Source organism: Mytilus californianus, unplaced genomic scaffold (assembly GCF_021869535.1).
Source record: "Mytilus californianus isolate M0D057914Y unplaced genomic scaffold, xbMytCali1.0.p SCAF_20, whole genome shotgun sequence".
Taxonomy (NCBI): Eukaryota; Metazoa; Mollusca; class Bivalvia; order Mytilida; family Mytilidae; genus Mytilus; species Mytilus californianus.
This window is the reverse complement of record NW_026262669.1, coordinates 352,894-374,763: the sequence shown is the minus strand read 5'-3', so window position 1 is coordinate 374,763 and position 21,870 is coordinate 352,894. Positions and strand designations below refer to the sequence as shown.

General features: G+C 33.1%; 1 protein-coding gene and 1 long non-coding RNA gene across 21 annotated transcripts in view; both read right to left on the bottom strand.

Annotated features, from left to right (window-relative positions):
• The window catches only part of LOC127731659 (tight junction protein ZO-1-like), a 611,031-nt gene that overhangs the window by 572,683 nt on the left and 16,478 nt on the right, over nucleotides 1–21,870 (bottom strand). For 14 of the 17 annotated variants that reach the window (XR_007995667.1, XR_007995666.1, XR_007995665.1 and 11 more), the window contains exons 2-4: nucleotides 16,980–17,145; nucleotides 15,923–16,016; nucleotides 8,230–8,265 (exon numbers count right to left, since the gene is read on the bottom strand). Coding sequence is in view for 14 of the 17 variants with exons in the window: in XM_052240418.1 (XP_052096378.1) it covers nucleotides 8,230–8,265; nucleotides 15,923–16,016; nucleotides 16,980–17,145 (296 nt within the window). In the remaining 3 variants the exon portion in view is untranslated. Of the gene's footprint in view, nucleotides 1–1,820; nucleotides 1,904–8,229; nucleotides 8,266–15,922; nucleotides 16,017–16,979; nucleotides 17,146–21,870 lie in introns of those variants that run through there. The other 3 variants (XM_052240417.1, XM_052240428.1, XM_052240426.1) reach the window with 2 other exon arrangements.
• Nucleotides 13,886–14,836, bottom strand: LOC127731671 (uncharacterized). 4 transcript variants are annotated; one of them, XR_007995677.1, is made up of 4 exons: nucleotides 14,600–14,836; nucleotides 14,204–14,377; nucleotides 14,017–14,088; nucleotides 13,886–13,980 (listed from the first exon to the last, which is right to left on the bottom strand). It is a non-coding gene; the product is annotated as an uncharacterized LOC127731671 (long non-coding RNA). The 4 variants fall into 4 exon arrangements; XR_007995675.1 differs by lacking the exon at nucleotides 14,600–14,836 and adding an exon at nucleotides 14,450–14,555; XR_007995676.1 differs by lacking the exon at nucleotides 14,600–14,836 and adding an exon at nucleotides 14,450–14,555 and having other exon boundaries at nucleotides 14,053–14,088.

The following is a 21,870-nucleotide window of genomic DNA, read 5'->3' as shown; positions in this document are numbered from 1 at the left end:
ATGTTTGAAGTGGCACATACCAAAAAAGAAATTTTCTAAATTTTTAGAAATTTTTTTCTACTGTTAAATGTTATCAGAGGCTCATTATAGCATTCAAAAAAATGTGGGAGAACATATTTCAAAGCACATTCATTGTAAAAAGACGTGGATTCAGATATTTAAAAAAAGGGGGGTTCTAACCCCTGGAACACCATGAAATGTTCTCATAATTAAAAAAAAGAAAGAATAAAGGGGGGGGGGGGGGGTTCCAATCCCTGGAACACCACCATGGATCTGCCAATGGTGAAGATGATTATTATTCTGAATAAGTACATCAAATCTTTTTTAAGTGTTTTAGTCATTTCTTAACAGTGTCATTTCTTATGCCCTCTCTTTTACTTTTTAAACAATATATTCAAACAAAACAAATTCTTTTGTATCCTATAGGCACTGTGCTAAAGTAAGGAAAAGGTTTACAAATAAAATATAATGTTAATGCAATTGAGAATGGGAACAGGGAATATGTCAAAGAGACAACAACCTGATCCAAAGAGCAGATAACAGCCCAAGGCCACAAATGGGTCTTCAACACAGCTAGAAAATCCCGCACCCGGAGGCAGGCTTCAGCTTTGGATAACTGGCATGAAAATCTCTTCACTGTATAAAATTTGGCTTAAAATCAGACAAAAACAATATTTACCTTTGTAAAGTGTTGTACAGAATTCCAGTATATGAATCAATCATACAACACTCCAGAAATAAAATACTATAACATGTATAAAGACAAAATGTGACATCGAGTCATTGATCCTGGATATAATTAATAGTATATCACTCAAGAACAATTGATGTTCTACACAGATTGTGGCATATTTGAACCTTGATATAATTAAAAGTATATCACTGCAAAAATTAAATTGTCTAAAAATTGTGGCTATTACATGTAATTTATCCTGGCTTTAATCAATTGTACATTACTCCAACACAATTTTCCATAAAGAATGTGGCATATAAATTGATCCTGGGTCAACTCATTTGTACATCATTCTAGTATAAAATACTATGTAAAGAATGTGGCATCATTGATTGAGAATTGATTTACTATTTATAAAACACAAACCAGAGCTATCTATTTCTAAAACTTATCTGAACATAAGATATGATCAAGGGTTTTACAAGGCTCAACATTCCACAGATTTCTTTTTTTTCTCTTTCTGTTTGGATTCAGTTGGAATTTACCTACAGTGGTAGTTAAGTTACCCAAGATCAATCTCACAACTAAGATGTGGTTTGATTGCCATTAAGAGACAAAATGACATTAAAGTAAAAGCTATAGTCACAGTACAGCTTTCAACAATAAGCAAAGCCCATACAGCACAGTAAGCTACTAAAGGCCCCGAAATGACAAATGTAAAACTATTTAGATGATGACAAGCGTAACTGAAGAGATGAGACATTAATCAGGTGATGTAAACTTGGTCCTTTTAATGTTGACATTATATGGAATAATTTCATACTAAATCTTAAAGAGTAAATATGAAATGATCGTCACACTATCCATGATAAAGATGATAGGACAAACATGTGAACAATAAAAGTTCTTAAACCAGCAAAACACAGGTGATATAGTAAGTTTTTAAAGGCTGCGATGAGGCTCCAGAAAAGGCCGAGATGAGGCCCCAGAAATGGTCGAGATGAAGCCCCAGAAAAGGCCAGGATGAGGCCCCAGAAAAGGCCAGGATGAGGCCACAGAAAAGGCTGGGATGAGGCCCAGAAAGGGCCAGAATAAGGCCCCAGAATAGGCCAGGATTAGGCCCCAGAAAAGGCTGGAAACCACTTACCTTCTGTAGGAGTACTAGCATACAAGTTTGTGTCCCATGCACAGGATATCATTTTAAGTATTTAACATTCAACTTCATTTAAATGATTATTAAGTCAATTTTTAGGGTGCAGTGTCTTAAATTAACATGATATATGTATTTGATTGTGATGTTACAGGATTATCTAACTTAAAAGCAGACAGAAAAATGTATAACTTATAACAATATCAAATAAAACATGTAGACAGTTGACTACACTCTCTCCCTAATTATGAATTTAATATACATATTTCTCTTGGGAGTTTACCTATTTATATTGAAAGAAAAAACTTCAGATGACAATAACATATATCACATTAAAACATAATTTAAGATTTCAATGTTACTTCAGGATTATCATTTCATTAACATAAAAGGCTCTGTTACATCAAATAAGATTATGAAGTAATTTAAATAAATTTGCATAATTTATATTTAATAGTGCTCATCTTTCAATAAGGTGGTGCTTTCAGTATGCATTCTGATTTAAAAGATTGTGTTTAGATAAATAAATAAAGTTGCCCCCCTCCCTTTTTTTTTGGTAAAGGAATTTAGCTGCTAAATTTGAAATAACAATATATTAGGTGGGAAAAGAATTTCTGTTGAAATCAATGGGAAGAACTGGAATGATTATACAATAGAAATAATAATAAGCATTTAAGTGCAACACTGTCCCAAATTACAGGAGGGCTCAGTACTTACACACATGTTTAACTGCTGCCATGTTCTGTATGTGACTGCCCAAAGTCAGACTGTAATTCTGTGGTGGTGTTTGTGTTATGTATTTGTTTTTTGTATATTGTTTTGTCATACATGGCCTTTGGTTGTCTGGTTTAAATTATTTCACATTTTAACATGTCTGAGCCTCTTATATTGCTGACTATGTGCTATTGGTTTTTGCTCATTGTTGAAGACTGTGTGGTGACCTATAATTGCTTACATCCATGTCACTTGGACTCTGGTGGATAGTTGTCTCACTCATTGGCAATCATACCACATCTCCTTATTTTTGAAAGTATGTAAGTGAAATATAAGGGATACAAGATACCATTTATTAATGCATTGCACTATTAGTAAAAAGTTAAGTTAATTCCTGTCTACCTGCACTTCCTCTTGAACCCCCAAATTGTCCAAGATCTAGGACAGGACATGCACATTTCCAGTTCCTCAGTAAGCTGATATGAGCACCTTCATATTTTTTTTACATTAAGTTGAAATTTATAATTCTAACTTGTAGGAGTATAAATAAACATTTTCTTTTTAATCAAAATGAAAGCTCAGAGATCTCCACAGGCTATAACAATACTCCTCAACTATCTCAGAGATCTCCACAGGCTATGACAATACTCCTCAACTATCTCAGAGATCTCCACAGGCTATAACAATACTCCTCAACCATCTCTGAGATCTCCACAGGCTATCACAATACTCCTCAACCATCTCAGAGACCTCCACAGGCTATTACAATACTCCTCAACCATCTCAGAGACCTCCACAGGCTATTACAATACTCCTCAACCATCTCAGAGACCTCCACAGGCTATTACAATACTCAACCATCTGAGAGACCTCCACAGGCTATAACAATACTCCTCAACCATCTCTGAGATCTCCACAGGCTATTACAATACTCCTCAACCATCTCTGAGATCTCCACAGGCTATTACAATACTCCTCAACCATCTCTGAGATCTCCACAGCCTATTACAATACTCCTCAACCATCTCTGAGATCTCCACAGGCTATTACAATACTCCTCAACCATCTCAGAGACCTCCACAGGCTATTACAATACTCCTCAACCATCTCAGAGACCTCCACAGGCTATTACAATACTCCTCAACCATCTCTGAGATCTCCACAGCCTATTACAATACTCCTCAACCATCTCTGAGATCTCCACAGCCTATTACAATACTCCTCAACCATCTCTGAGATCTCCACAGCCTATTACAATACTCCTCAACCATCTCTGAGATCTCCACAGGCTATTACAATACTCCTCAACCATCTCAGAGACCTCCACAGGCTATTACAATACTCCTCAATCATCTGAGAGATCTCCACAGGCTATAACAATACTCCTCAACTATCTCAGAGACCTCCACAGGCTATAACAATACTCCTCAACCATCTGAGAGACCTCCACAGGCTATTACAATACTCCTGAACCATCTCAGAGACCTCCACAGGCTATTACAATACTCCTCAACCATCTCAGAGACCTCCACAGGCTATTACAATACTCCTCAACCATCTCAGAGACCTCCACAGGCTATTACAATACTCAACCATCTGAGAGACCTCCACAGGCTATAACAATACTCCTCAACCATCTCTGAGATCTCCACAGGCTATTACAATACTCCTCAACCATCTCTGAGATCTCCACAGGCTATTACAATACTCCTCAACCATCTCTGAGATCTCCACAGCCTATTACAATACTCCTCAACCATCTCTGAGATCTCCACAGGCTATTACAATACTCCTCAACCATCTCAGAGACCTCCACAGGCTATTACAATACTCCTCAACCATCTCAGAGACCTCCACAGGCTATTACAATACTCCTCAACCATCTCTGAGATCTCCACAGCCTATTACAATACTCCTCAACCATCTCTGAGATCTCCACAGGCTATTACAATACTCCTCAACCATCTCTGAGATCTCCACAGCCTATTACAATACTCCTCAACCATCTCCGAGATCTCCACAGGCTATTACAATACTCCTCAACCATCTCAGAGACCTCCACAGGCTATAACAATACTCCTCAACTATCTCAGAGACCTCCACAGGCTATAACAATACTCCTCAACCATCTGAGAGACCTCCACAGGCTATTACAATACTCCTGAACCATCTCAGAGACCTCCACAGGCTATTACAATACTCCTGAACCATCTGAGAGATCTCCACAGGCTATTACAATACTCCTGAACCATCTGAGAGATCTCCACAGGCTTTTACAATACTCCTCAACCATCTCTGAGATCTCCACAATACTCCTCAATCATCTCAGAGATCTCCACAGGCTTTCACAATACTCCTCAACCATAATTATTTAACACACACAGTCCCGACCTTAACTTTTCAGATTGTTTGAATAATTATTAAATCAGTATACTTTTTAGTGACGATAATTAAGTTAAAAATACATATGTAGAGATCTCCACAGGCTATTACAATACTTCTCAACCATCTGAGAGATCTCCACAGGAGATTACAATACTTCTCAAACATCTCACAGACCTACACAGGCTATTACAATACTCCTCAACCATCTGAGAGATCTCCACTGGCTATTACAATACTTCTCAACTATCTCAGATATCTCCACAGACTATTACAATACTCCTCAACCATCTGAGAGATCTCCACAGGCTATTACAATACTCCTGAACCATCTGAGAGATCTCCACAGGCTATTACAATACTCCCCAACCATCTCTGAGATCTCCACAATACTCCTGAACCATCTGAGAGATCTCCACAGGCTTTCACAATACTCCTCAACCATAATTATTTAACACACACAGTCCCGACCTTAGCTTTTCAGATTGTTTGAATAATTATTAAATCAGTATACTTTTTAGTGACGATAATTTAGTTAAAAATACATATATACATATATAATTGACTTTAAAATAGGAATAAAATTAATTAATATTTTTCAGCAGTTAAAAAGTTTATTTTCTAAGCACCACCCAGTGTTAAACAATACCTGGACATCTGGATCACATAGCTCTTAAAACAATATCTGGACATCTGGATTTAACTAATCATACATAAACAGGGATCACCTTAAGCACTGGACCACTGGCCCGAGGCCATTGAATTTTGAGGTGGACCAGTAAAAAGTTTTAAAGACTGGCCTAAATGTAGCAGTAAAAAGAGGAGCAATTCAAATTCAAGAGAACCATAAGGAACTAAGGGTGCTACTGGCAAGCCTAATGTCAGTTCTAATAATGACCCTTGATGACCTCATCAATATCTCTTCTAATACTGCCAATATACTTTATTTCAATGAAGGTGTATGCCTGCAAAGTTAACCATCTTTTTTCCCTACTACACTATACTAAAATTAAACTAAGAGAACGATTATTTCACTTTGAGGATAATGTTTTGATGGTTTTTTTTCAAACCATGCAATCATCATATTTTAATTATTTTTTTGTTTAAAATTAATAAAAACTTAACATTAAATTTAATAGCAAAACCTATCAATCAGACAATTTTTGCTTTTGTCTTGCGATCGTTCAAAATCTTTATTTTTTCAATGTTGGGGATTAGTTTGATTAAAGAAAAGTCATAATGGCCATTCCCTATTACATAAGTTATTTAAAAAAAAATTAAATTCAATTTCTACATACCAACTGTTATAAACTCCTTTAAATAAGTCACAAATGACACAAAAATCAAGTAGAAAATTTTAAAAATGTTGGCATTTAAATCCGCACACACATACACGACATGTAATCCAAATTTAGAGTAGGTTTATAACAATATGACAATGATGGATTTCACATGTCAAACTTAACACTCTATGGAGTAATCTCCCTTTGTTACAGAATTAACATAACAATGAAAACCAGTAATTTGACACAATGCGATGGTTTTTTTTATAACTTTGTACAGCACAGATGTGAATATATTAGTGAAATATCGTAAAATTGTCATTACGTGGAAATATCATAAAAATAACATTATCTAGTAAACAATTATTTATGTCACCAAATCACAAAAAATCATAAAATCATTGTGATATATTATCTGGAAAATTAATTTATTATTTCAGTCTGTAGTTATATTATCTAAGCTATGTTTGGTATACTGTTGTTTGTGTTTTGATCTTTTTCATTTTTAGTCATGCATTTGTCAGTTTGTTTTTGACTTTGTTTAAATATCCCTCAGATATCTTCTATCTCTTTCTTATGACTTCTGACACGAATTAAATACATGTATAGGTGCAAAATTTGGAAACTAATTGGTCTATTCAGATATGAGTACTAAAATATACTTTGGTCAGATAGTTTATCTTGGTAAAAATTAATATATATATATTCAGGAAGAGTTGTATAAGGAAACAAGACATCTATATATGGACATTTTATCTGGTATGGTGATAAGGGAAATCATAACTACCGGTAACAATTAAAATCCTGGTTAATTATATTTCTGGTTATAGATCACAAATTACAGCAATGGTCAAACAGAGGTCAAATGTCCACATAAAAGGTTAAATATTGTCAATAAACTGCAGAGTAATCAATTATTAGATGATCAATCAAAGCTTGTTATCATTCATGGTTTGTTACACAATAAACTGTTCTACAAGATTTCATATATCTACAGAAAAGTAGATTTCCAAATAAGTTTCAAAAAATTAAATCAAAGCATCGTCGGTGCTGTGATCCAGCCAATTTTCAGCTAGTCGGAAAAAAATTGCTGATCACTATTTTAATTTTTCATTGTTGATTAATATCAGAAGATTAGTGCAAAATTTGATATCCTCCAAAAAACAATACTTCCTTTATATTTCTGAAAAGTTAGTGCCAAAAAAGATTGATGCTATAAATCATGTACATATTTCCGCAGGTAAATCATACGTTTACTGTCAGTAGTTAAATAACCTTTACTTTTAACTCAAATGCAGAAATAAATATACCCAGTAATAACATTAATTGAAACATTGAAGAATTGCTCCTTGTTCCAACAGTCAATCATGGAATAAATGTCCACAAATTCTGATATTATCCAATCAAAATCATTGTTCCATTATAATCATAGTTGTGAAGTAACAATTAAACGCCATATATACCAAATCTTCCACCTGTAATCTGTGGATATATATATATATACATGCAACACATATTAACCAAACCTTTAATAAATCATTATACAGGAGTGGTAGAGATATTTGAATTGTGTAGTTCTCACATAAAAAGTAGGGGAGAAAAAAGAAAATCTTCCTTCAAATTACAATTTGTGTGCTTGTTTGTAGACAAAAATATCCTTGTTAGTTTGAGGCATTCACAAGAGATCTGTAATTGTCTCAAATTCAAGTCATATGACATCTAGCAAAAATTTTACAATAAAATGTCCTTAAATGCTGCATGTTTTTCAACCAATAAATAAATCTTTTTCTCACAATGAATTAAAACCCAACAGTTAAATGAAAAGTTGAAAGAAATAATGATATATTTTTTAATCAATGAACTTTTATTTCTTTTTCAGAAAAATTTAATTTTAGAGCAAGTAAAACTTGACATGTTGAGATGGTGTATGGGGTCAATATCTAGGACAATCTCTACCACAGCTGACTTACAAACATCACATCAAGTTAATAAATTCCATATATTACAGGTCAACATGCGGAACTCACCTTATTTTTCTTGACTGACGAGCTACGTCTTAATCCCTTCATTTTAAAAGAAAACATAATCCACTGTTATAACGAATGGAGTGTCCAAAATAACCAAAGAACAGTTATATTCTATTGAATTCCAAAACAAGTCTCATGAAAAGACAAGTTGTTTGCTTCTAAACAGCAGGCATACATACAATTATGAAGTTTAATAATTTTATCAGAAATGAAAAACTCTCCATCTTTCACTTATCTTCCATAAACATTAAGTAAGCAACACACAACAGAGAATACAATGTAGACGTTATGATCTACAATGGTTTGATCCATATATCCAAAAGACAGATTGTCTTCGTTTTGTTTTTAAATTAAATTTTTGTTGCCATCGAGACTAATCTATCACAATAAGTATTACATATAAATCACTGTGAAAACACACGACACTTTTCTCACAAATATATCACCACCTCCGTCATATCCTGAAAGTCCTATTCAAAATCATAGGTTTACTTAAAATTTTATAAGTTTGGAATATTCATTCACTTTAATATTCACTTACTTTAAGTGAAAGATGCACATTTATGTTCATGTACATGCATGTATGTTGTCTCCCCCACACAAACAATATACATATACACAATGTTATAGATAACGTGTGGTCACTTTTTATGACATTAGTTATGTTCAATCATGTCCTTTACAACAAATAAAACACATGTATGTATTGTTACGAAACCAGAAATAGATGGTTTCACACCGACTTAACAAATCAAGTTTATACTCAGAACTTTTCGTTGGTAGAATGATAAACAGTTATTTGCCATCAAATTTTGTGTTCCTGTATTTAATGGTAAAATATTCTAGATTCTACTGTAAAATTGACGTGTTGATTTGTAAGACCAGACAATTTGTACTGTTAATTTCCATTCAATGTAACAAAAATATCAATTTACAACAATTCTTCATTGTATTACAAACATCTAGTAAAAAGCCATGAATAAAGGAAATATTTATTTGTACGTGAATCGTGAATCGTTTGTTCAACTTCTCTCGCTGTATATAGTCCCATTAATCTGAAAACTTTGAATAAATGGACGACATCTATGTATTCAATCTCCAAGTAACGATCCTATACTAAATAAGTCATGTATATTTTAATGTCCTTGTTCAAATGTAACAGTTTTAATAAATATCAAAGTTTCTCCTTCATTCAAGTAGTTATGGATTTTCTTCAAGAGAAACTATTTTTCGAAAAAAATTTTAAAACAAATTAATCACAATTAAATTTTAAATGTCAAATGCAGATTTCCTCATTTGGGACAACCAGAATATGCGTATAGCAGATCATAAATAACAGTCTATCCTCCTATAGTAGCACTCAAATTCATAAATATAAATAATTGTCAGAACCAAATATATTTCCAAAATTACAAATGATATATATATTTTCCAACCATTTTTTTTGTACAAATCAGTCCAAGTAATATCCTGTTCATTCATTACACAGTAATTTAACTTTCTGTAGTCTATAAAAAAAAAATTGTCGAGCAGAACTCAGTAAGTTTCAATCAAAATTGTCCAGTATTGGATTTCCTTTCAATTCAGTCTGATCCATACATGCCATATGATAAGTTCTAATTCCATTGAGGAAAAGCCTTACATAAAATGATAGGTTAGAATCCACAACAATCAGGCAAAATAGGTGCCCTTAATTCCAGGAGAACCTAGGTCCACAAAAATAGTCCAATGTACATGTAGATCTATTGAGAAGTGTCTTGAGAAGTGTCCAGAGGTTAACCTGAGGTTTACCTGAGGCCTGATCCTGTCTTGTCTTATTTGTAAAAACAGGTCCAAAGACAAAGTCATGAAACTTATTCCAACATATACATCTTTAGAGTCTGAAGGTATACCTCCACTATGAACCTGTCAAATTTGTGGCCTAAATTAATCTTTATATCTACTGATATTTGCTGGATTATTGTTCTGATGATCATCTAGTTATAACAACTGTTATTAAACTTAAGTAAATATTTAGGTACTTAAAACATCCACTTGATTATGACACAACTAAACAGGAACCATGTGACAATTTTACCACCTAATTAAGTTTGTCTCAAGATTAATTAATTTTACCATCAAAATATTTAGACATCAAAGCCTAGCTTGTCTATACTTGGAAGGTAATAAACATAATCGTAAAATAAATAGATTTTACAAGGAATCTTTAGTGGGATGTTTTGTTCATGCACTTATATAACTGTTCAAATTCAGTCTTAATCAACATAGAACAATGGTAACATGAACAAGAATTTATCCTGTTTCTTGCAAACAATTTAATTGCAGCTATTTGCTGTCAGAATAATGGTGTGAAGTAGCGATGTCTTTGATCTTCAGTTTAATACAAATGATACAATACTATTTTTGCAGCTATTTGCTGTAGAATACAAATGATACAATACTATTCTGATTCTATAGAAATCATGTATTTCTATCCTCTTATATATCACATGTAGCAATCACCATCTATTTAGTCAATCAATATGTTTCAGAACTCTGATATAATGAATTAAACAGCTATTACTATGCTTTGGTCTATTGGTACATATAAACACTATAACGAATTAAACAGCTATTACTATGCTTTGGTCTATTGGTACATATAAACACTATAACGAATTAAACAGCTATTACTATGCTTTGGTCTATTGGTACATATAAACACTATAACGAATTAAACAGCTATTGCTATGCTTTGGTCTATTGGTACATACATGTATAAACACTATAAAGGTATTCACAATTAGCTTTTTTCTATCAGTGCATATAAAGGCTCAATAAAGAAAGGCGAACCAAGGAAGTTTTTAACATTCTTCACTCAAATACTTTTGTTGAGCCAATGATAGAGATTTGAACACTTGTATTATAGATCTGAACACAATGAATGATCATCAAACTTTGGCAGGTCCATCTTCAAATTTCTTTGTTGTACAAAAGATTGGCAAAAACAAATTTTCCTCATATACAGTTCAACCTTGGACATCACAAGAATTCCTATTACTCTACACTATACAGTTCTTTTAAGAACAATAAGTATAATAAATGTTTAAAACATGGCTTGAATTCCTTTGTTACTCTACGGATAAAAAGGAATGAAAAGCATGTCCACAAAAGATTGGCAAAAAACAAAAATTCTTCCTTTAAAGGTGACTGTTTTTATATATCGCTATAATTCCTCAGTAACTCTTCTTATAAACAGTATGAGAAAACAATTCTTTTGTTTAAATATGACCGTTTTAGTACATTGTTAAAATTCCTCCGTTACTCTACGGATAAGCAGTATGACAACAAAGTACATTTTGACTCATAATTACTTCACCCTACAGTCTACCACTAACAACAAAGGATTTGGACAGTATTGACATAGCAAATCAAACACACTCTACGGTCTTTCAAATTCTCCTTTTAAACGTCTTTAAATTTGATTTATAATATAGTAAAATTGTTCAGTGCTGAAGAATTTAATTTAAGAATAACATGTACAAAGGACATCACCTTTATATAGTATTAAATATGTTTTTACATGTTCACATAAAAGTGTGAATTCTTAGTTCAATTTTCTTGTCTCATTCATCATTTTGATTACCCTGATCCGACTTGATCATCTATGAGGGTCTGGATGGGGTTTACAAATTAGAGAATCATGGGCCCAAAATTAAGGATAAAAATATAGAATAGAATGGGCATAATAGCATTACAGGGTTTTTTTTTTTTTAATTGTTTCTCATTTTTAATGTCCAGACTTTTCATAGCCGACTATATACAGTATGGGTTTTTCTCATTGATGAAAGCTATACGGTTGACTATAATTGCTTACATCCACTTTATTTTAACTCTGGTGAATAGTTGTCTCATTGGCAATCATACCATATTTCCTAATTTTATATTTTTATATAGAAACAATAAATAGAGAAAATGGACCAACAAATAAAGAATAGATATAATAACGGGGTGCTATAGCTAAAATAAATAGAAATGAGAAAAATCCAAAATAATCAAAATTACAGAATAATGCCTCAATAAATAAAGAAATAAAGACCCCTCAATCCAGACCTTCACCTATAGTTACAAAGACCCCTCAATCCACACCTTCACCTATTGTTATGAAGACCCCTCAATCCACACCTTCACCTTTGGTTATGAAGACCCCTCAATCCAGACTTTCACCTTTGGTTATAGAGACCCCTCAATCCAGACCTTCACCTATGGTTATAGAGACCCCTCAATCCACACCTTCACCTATTGTTATGAAGACCCCTCAATCCAGACCTTCACCTATTGTTATGAAGACTCCTCAATCCAGACCTTCACCTATTGTTATGAAGACCCCTCCATCCAGACCTTCACCTATGGTTATAGAGACCCCTCAATCCAGACCTTCACCTTCACCTATGGTTATCAGTGTTCCAGCCAGAATCTCAGGGCAAAAGGGTGCTAGTTGTCTGAAAGGGCACTTTAGCGTTATAACCCAGATTTTAAGGGCACTGTTGGACAGTGTATAAAGTAACCTTGAATATTGCTAGGCTCAGCTGGAGAAGATTAGTTGTATTCAAACCATATTCAGAAATTAATGTGTCCTTGATGTTGGTTCCAGTAAGAATTTTTTTTTTTTATCAAATTATCATACCATGAAGCAAAGCATATCATTTTGATGTTAATCTACATGTAAACAAACTTGTACATTTGGTAAGGAAAATAATCATCAGAAATTTTAATGTTTTATAACTTATACCAGTCTATAAAAATAAACAAGTAGTTTTGAAAGATGGAGTTATACATGCAAAATTGAATGTTTAATGTAATTAAATTATCTACATTTAAATTACTTGTTCAAACATATAGTAAATATGCTATTTGAATTGTTACAAAAAAGTATTTTTAAGTGCACACCAAAGTGCTCCTCAGTAAGGAGTTTTATAAATATAACAGGTGAGACTGTAGATGATCATATTATATTGATGCAATAATATATTGCAGAAGGTATAAACAGTTACTTTTTTCTCCATCATTGTTAAAAATAAATTTGTTGAGTGCTCCTATGTCAGGAGGATTATAAAATACAAGAAGTAAAACAGGAAGTGAATCTTGTTATGTTCAAAGTACAAATTTCTTTGATTCTTCTTTAAATTTCATACTCATGGTTATGAAACAAAACATTTTTAACCAATGCATTAAGTCAAAACTATGTATGCTATAAAATTGTTTAAGATTTTATTTTTTTTTTTGTTATGCCTACTGAAATAAATTTTTTCAGATGTACATGCTGTACATAAACATTACAAATGGATAACATGTGGACATTTCATTCTGTATTAAATATCTAGTATTTGTTCAATTATCTTAAATCCACTAATTAGCAGTAAACAATCATTAACAAAGGTGATAAAACTGCCAAAGCATTAGGTATTTAACTTAATCCCATTGTCAGTTAATTAGTATTACACAATCAGGTAACAATTTTACCGGAAACGCCGGTAGGCATGAAATTCGGAAATTTTATTTCTTTGAAAAGGCAGAGGGGTGCATTCTTTTACTTTGGAGGGCAGAAGGGCGGGGGTAAGGGCACCAAGGGCGGGCCGCCCTTCTAATTAGGGCAGGCGGGAACACTGGTTATGAAGACCCCTCAATCCAGACCTTCACCTATGGTTATGAAGACTCCTCAATCCAGACCTTCACCTATGGTTATAAAGACCCCTCAATCCAGACCTTCACCTATGGTTATAAAGACCCCTCAATCCAGACCATAACCTATGGTTATAAAGACCCCTCCATCCAGACCTTCACCTATGGTTATAAAGACCCCTCCATCCAGACCTTCACCTATGGTTATGAAGACTCCTCAATCCAGACCTTCACCTATGCCTATGGTTATAAAGACCCCTCCATCCAGACCTTCACCTATGGTTATAAAGACCCCTTAATCCTAGACCTTCACCTATGGTTATAAAGACCCCTCCATCCAGACCTTCACCTATGGTTATAAAGACCCCTCCATCCAGACCTTCACCTATGGTTATAGAGACCCCTCAATCCAGACCTTCACCTATGGTTATAAAGACCCCTCAATCCAGACCTTCACCTATGGTTATAAAGACCCCTCAATCCAGACCTTCATCTATTGTTATAAAGACCCCTCAATCCAGACCTTCACCTATGGTTATAAAGACCCCTCTATCCAGACCTTCACCTATGGTTATAAAGACCCCTCAATCCAGACCTTCACCTATGGTTATAAAGACCCCTCCATCCAGACCTTCACCTATGGTTATGAAGACTCCTCAATCCAGACCTTCACCTATGCCTATGGTTATAAAGACCCCTCCATCCAGACCTTCACCTATGGTTATAAAGACCCCTCAATCCAGACCTATGGTTGGGTCAGTCAGTCAGATATTTTTATAAATTTTTCCCTTTTACATGTTCTCCCCAGTGCCTTAGAATATCACAGTACCATGGTGCTATATCAATAGATTTTTGCACTGGCATATATGAGCCCACTTTTAGAAGTCCCAACCTTCTTTTCAGTTCACTCTTACGCCACTGTTTTGTATCAGAATGTAATCTATATCATATATACAGTGACTAAATTTTACTGAAACAGTATATTTTATATCCTATGGCAGTATTTGAAAATATTTGGGAGAACACTGCTTTATTTTACCTTTATTTTTCAACAAAGGAATAAAAAGTTTCTCACATTAAACTGGACATACATACTACCATTTAGTCTTGTATGTTTTTTTTAAATTTTGGTTCATTTATATGTTTTAGAGCTAAGTGTGGCATCCATTTTAATGAACTAGTATACATTATTGTATAAGGGCCAGCTGAAGCCCGCCTCTCCCTGCATCGAAGACCCATTGGTGGACTGTTTTCTGCTCTTTTTTCAGTCTCGATTCTAGGTCCAAAGCTGTAACAATATCTGTCCTCACAGGTATGAGAAAAATGGTGGTAGTTTAAATTTTAATGGATAGATATAATTATTCTATAATTTTCTTGCCTTCTCATGTGATTTCAATTTAGATAACAAATATTTAAATTATACATAAACAGACCTCCTTATCAGATGGCCAATGGTAAAAATACTGCCACAATAATTACCATTAAAGATAAACTTATCACAAGTCATTTCTAACATGTCTAACATTCACTTTCATATATGCCAAATTTTTTTTTTCAAATATTTATTACAGTAAATAAGATTAGCATAGATTGAGCCAACATGGATTAAATCATGCCATTTGAGGCTGAAATTTTTTAGGCGTCTTAAAAACAATTTTATTTTTCATTTTCATTCATCATTTTCGACAGGTTACATACTCTGTGTTAGGACTTTCTGGTACTTGGTCATGTAAGAGCAACTTACACTATTAAAATCAAGCTTACAAGCAGTGCAATTGGGGAAAGAACTAATTGTTTTATGTTTTATATCTGTGTGTGACATAAATTAAATCATAGGGAAAAAGTCAGTAATATGAAAATAGTCTATTGTATGGTGTTATAAATTCTGACACATATTCAATGTCTATGAGCATATATTCTGATTGAGGAATAGAATGCTGGTTTCTTTAGGTCAAATGGTATATATTTCTTGCATAGTCATGATAGTCATGACAACATGCTGAAAGTTAGTTTGAAAACATTTTGTACTTACTTCATCGATTTCGGTATCACTTTCCATACTTTTACTGCGGGGTTTACGACTCGGAGACTTTGATCTGTTTTCCTGGTTACTGTCCGATGATTTACTGAAAATCAACAATAACAGCTTATGACTTACATGACTTCTAGGACACAATCTGATTACAACACAGATCACTTCACCTATAAGAACTTTTTGGGGTCCTCGGGAATTGTTGTAATAATAGTTATGTTGGTGTAATCAGGCCTAGGGGTGTACAGAATTTTCTACACCAGTGTAAATTCAATACACCAGATTACACCAATATAAAATATTCATTTCTTATGAAGCGTTTGTTCCTTTACTCATTTTTTAACAAACTAATCATTTCTTAGCCATCTTAGCAGACATAAATAAATAAAGTTACTTATCTTTTACTGACTAGGCAAGCAAAAAAAAAATAAAATTAGTTTGTTTTTTTTACAATTTTAATATAAAAATGAATATACCATATTACACTTTTTAATTGTTTATACTCCTGGCAATTTATGTAAATGTACCATTTTATATTGCTGCGCATAGTAATATGTTTTTTATCCCCAGGTGTAAGTAGTTTATTTTGGGTGATGTGCTATTAGCACCCAGGTAATTAACCCATCAGATTGCAAGATTTTTGCTTCATACTAGGAAATAATGATGTATTCACCTTCAATATTTTGCAGGCAATAATTTCATTGGTTGTCTATATAATAATCAGAACATATATTCATTATTAGATCCTTGTAAGCAAAGCTTGTACACAGGATCTGTATAGCAATAAAATGTTCCTGTGCAAGAATGGTATACATAAAACAGATATAATCATATATTCTATTGAAGTTATAATTAGGTAGTGCAGTAACACTGCAGTTATATGACAATAAAAAAACCAAAGGTCTGTCAAAATTTAACTGCACATGCATGTACCTATTTCCAATTCGAAGCTGAATCACTTAGGGTTCACATGATTTGATTCTGTTTTAATTTCATAATTTATTTATTTGACATGCATGGAAGTTTTGTGAACTGAGAGTGGAGGTGTTTTTTTTACCTTGGAGTTTTATTCTTGCCTTCAATGTTGTCCAGACTTGCTAAAGCTGAATCTCTCTCTGTCTTCACTTGCTGGAGCTGCCTCAGAGCATGATCTCTTTCTTTAAGAGCTAATTCAAATCCCAGTTGCAGGGCCTTTGTTGGACCTTTTTCATCAGATATTGCTTCTAAAAAATATACATCAATAACATTGTTACCTGATTTTGATTAGATCTACTTGATTAATGTATATATTTCCATGTATATTAATTGTGCAATTTATTAATTAAAATTGCTCAACTCTGGGACTACTATACTATGTCCAAGCTTAACTGTGTTAAATTTATATATCTTTTAAATGAGAATTTTAACCACTGAATTTCACAAACATAACAGAGTACATTTTAAATTGAAATAATAACTTTCTTTTCCTTTTTGATATAAAAAAAATCTTTTTTTATTATTTAAATATCAAACTGGTTTTTTTTCTGACAAGAGGACTAATATGAATGTGCAACTAGATATGATAAAATTAAACTACATTGATTTTGAACTGTTACTTTTATTCAGTCTTGCATCCAAACCCTACAGAGTGAAATTTTCATATCTTCTCTCAATTATAAAATGGTTAACTAAAGCTGTAAATCTGTCACCTAATGCTGATAAAGGGTCAGATAATAATACTTAACAAACAGATGTTTAAAACAAAAAACCTGAGTTTGTAATAACAGTAGAGATGATAATACACAAAATGTCCAGTTTCTGATATTACCATTCCAGAACAGGAACAATGAAATTAATTGAAATTTTGATTATTTTAACATTTTAATAACTACTCATGGAAATTAAGGATGAAGGAAAGTTTGTGATATTATATTTGCCTACACATTAAAAAAAATTGAAATTTTTATTTGTCTTTCAATAATTTTTAAGAAAATTATCTAAGAAAATATAAAGTTTCGTCGAAAGTTGGTGCCGCGGAAAATAAATGAATCGACAGTATCTAGATTAGAAACAAGCTTTAGTGGTCTGTCTCACAGTATTAAGTCCAATTTAACTGAAGATAATGAGAGTGATTTAAAAAAAAGAAGCTGTTTGTTTTCTTGGATTAAATTGTTTTACATTTGTCATATAGTTGTTAATTTCTGTGTCATTTGGTGTCTTTTGGAGAGTTGTCTAGTTGACAATAATACGACATCTTCGTATTTTTAAATTGAATTTTTATGGATATTTGATTTTGTAATTTTGTTTAAGTCTGCATACAAGCTTCCCTTAAAAGAAATTTGTACTTCATTGAACATCTAAATTTATATAAATAACAATGAAGCATTTCACACAAACAGAATAAATGACTGAGATAACTAGAAACAAAGAGGCCTGACAGCAAAATTAAAGTTTATAATTTGTTGTTTTTATTCAGTATTATCTGAAATATTCAATGATCTGTCTAAAGTTCAGGATCAGAAAGTGAACAAGAAAGTTCTAACATGTTTCTTACTTAACAATTTTATCAGTCACGTCTTTTATGTTTTAATGGTATGATAATTCAAGTGACAATTTGTCGCCATTTCCATTATAAAGTCAATCAATTATCTCCCTTATATCAATATTGTCTCACTGATTAAGATCAGAAACAAATGACCATAAAATGAGACAGAGATTGGAATTTTAATTGTTTACAAATAAAATACCCATGTTCTTATCTGTTGATAAAACCAATACTACCAGACCTGACTGCCTATTAGGCCAAGAAAAAAAATGTTGGGTTGTCACTAATAAACATGAAAATGTGTCTGAGATAGGAATTGTATTGTCTACTCAATAATACCCATGTTCTCAACTGTTGATAAAATACTACCAGATCTGCGATCTCTGTCATAAAACTTTACTCAGTACTTGGGACTGGGAGTGCAAAATTTGTGTTCAAAACACCAAATCAAATGTTGTGATTGGTTGAATTCTGTATTCTGAGTCTGAATACGATAACATACTTGAAATGTTTATGACCACAATGCCTGACCACAAATTATGTAACATTTAATTGCATTTTTGACTCGTTAAGGATTTACTACATGTATACAATATATATATAGTTTTAAACTATGCATACAGTAGCAAAGGGTTTAAAATTATAAACAGCCTCCAGAAGACTTATTTCCAAGTTGTTATATAAGTGATTACTCCAATTATTTTACCTGTAGCGAGTTATACCTTCATCGATGATCTCACCTCGGAAGTACAGATAATTTAAAGTTTACAGCTATGGGATAATAATGATGGGAGTTAGTCACAAAGCTGATTGACAAGCTTTCTGTCATCACCAAATAATACACAAAATATCATATTTTATTATATTTATTTCTAATCTATCCTAACATGTTTGGTGTGAATTGTCAAATCATTATTGTTAATTTTAATAGAAGGGAGATAACTCAAATTATCAAATTGAGAAAGTGTGATGTTTTATTGACCATCAGATAAATTCTTTCATTTTTCCAAAACCAAAACCAAAACACTTTAAAATTCAATGACTCTTTTGAGGCAGTCAGTTTTTTTGTTGTTTTTTGGGGGTGTGAAAGAAGCCTGTGTGTATGAAGACAACCACCAACCATCGGCAGGAAAACGGACAATCCATTTCAATAAAGATTGGAGTCAAGTGCACCTGTCACATGCAGGATTTGAACTCACAAACTCAGTGTGGACAGGCTAGTCAGTGATACAGTAGACCACTCAGCCACCACAGCCCCTTCCTACTCATATAGCAAAGAGTGGGGAAAGACATGATAGAATTAATAAGATTGAACTCCTGACCTCACATATATTCAACTGTTTGAGAATGAGATAACAATTATGAGTTGATTAAATGTTTGACTGTAAACACCTCTATGAATATAAAATTATAATTAAGACAAAGAAGATTAAAATACAAGGTGTAAACTTTAAAAGATATGTTCATTCATTACTCATACTAATATTGGTAACCTAATACTTCCTTTGTTTGTGGTGTTAAATAGAATAAATAAACCACAACATGATGATATCACAGCTCAACATGGCCACATGCAGGGATGTTTGATTATATATCACAGCTCAACATGTCGACATGCAGGGATTTTTGATTATATATCACGGCTCAACATGTCAACATGCAGGGATGTTTGATTATATATCACAGCTCAACATGTCCACATGCAGGGATGTTTGATCATAGACATGCAGGGATGTTTGATCATAGACATGCAGGGATGTTTGATCATAGACATGCAAGGATGTTTGATCATAGACTAGCAGGGAAGTTTGATCATAGACTAGCAGGGATGTTTGATCATAGACTTGCAGGGATGTTTGATCATAGACATGCAAGGATGTTTGATCATAGACTTGCAGGGATGTTTGATCATAGACATGCAAGAATGTTTGATCATAGACTTGCAGGGATGTTTGATCATAGACATGCAAGGATGTTTGATCATAGACTTGCAGGGATGTTTGATCATAGACATGCAAGGATGTTTGATCATAGACTTGCAGGGATGTTTGATCATAGACATGCAGGGATGTTTGATCATAGACATGCAGGGATGTTTGATCATATATCACAGCTCAACATGTCGACATGCAGGGATGTTTGATCATAGACATGCAAGGATGTTTGATCATAGACTTGCAGGGATGTTTGATCATAGACATGCAAGGATGTTTGATCATAGACTTGCAGGGATGTTTGATCATAGACATGCAGGGATGTTTGATCATAGACTTGCAGGGATGTTTGATCATAGACTTGCAGGGATGTTTGATCATAGACATGCAAGGATGTTTGATCATAGATTTGCAGGGATGTTTGATCATAGACTAGCAGGGATGTTTGATCATAGACTAGCAGGGATGTTTGATCATAGACTAGCAGGGATGTTTGATCATAGACTAGCAGGGAAGTTTGAACATTGAAACAATTTTGCTTCAAGTAGTAATAAAAAATTTCACTAGCAATAGTTTGTTTTGTTTTTGAATTTCATTTAAGTAATAAAAAAATTGTTTGTCTCAACAAAAAACTCACCCCCCCCCCCCCCCCCCCCCCCCCCACAAATATGGATAGTCAGTCTCTAATAAAGCTTTTTTCTCTGATTGAATAAATTATCCTCTTGTTCCTGTATGTTTAATTAGAAAAATATTTAGTTTTCAATTAAAGTAAAAAAAAATGTGTCCCAAGAAATAACCCATGCCTCCCAAAAAATATAAATAGTTAGTGCCTAACACAGCCTTTTTTTTCTCTGACTGAACAAATCATCTTGTCCCTGTCCAAAGACAGAAACCCTCCCCCACACACACACACATATGGATAGCCTGTGCGTAACATAGCTTTTCTATGACTGAACAAAACATCAATTGTTTTCAGAAATATTTCCTCATAAGAACATTACACAGCTAAATGAGGCATGAAATGACATATATATAATAACATTCATCTTATCAAGCTTAAAGTCGTTTATTAGTGTTAACTCAAGATTGTCATATCTAAATACTGTCAATTTTTAAATAATTCCAGATGTTTTTATTAATGCAAAAATTCTGACAGGATGGGTATTGTAAAAATAAAAACTTTTGAATTTTGACAACATTACTTTCATGCAACATTTCCTAAAATAGCAATAATTAATCTCACATTTTTGTAAGTTAACCAACAATTGTAATAATAAATGCAGGCAATAATTTCTTAATTTCTAGTCTATATGTCTGGTTTTTTTTTTGTCATTCCTGGGAAATGAGGTGTTCCCTACTTTTTAGACATGTGATGATTTATATATCTTGGCATAAAGTATATAGACATCAGTACTAGTATATTATTGAAGATGGTACAATTTTCAACAATCACAATAAGGGACTTACCATTTTTTACATGAGGAAAGGGG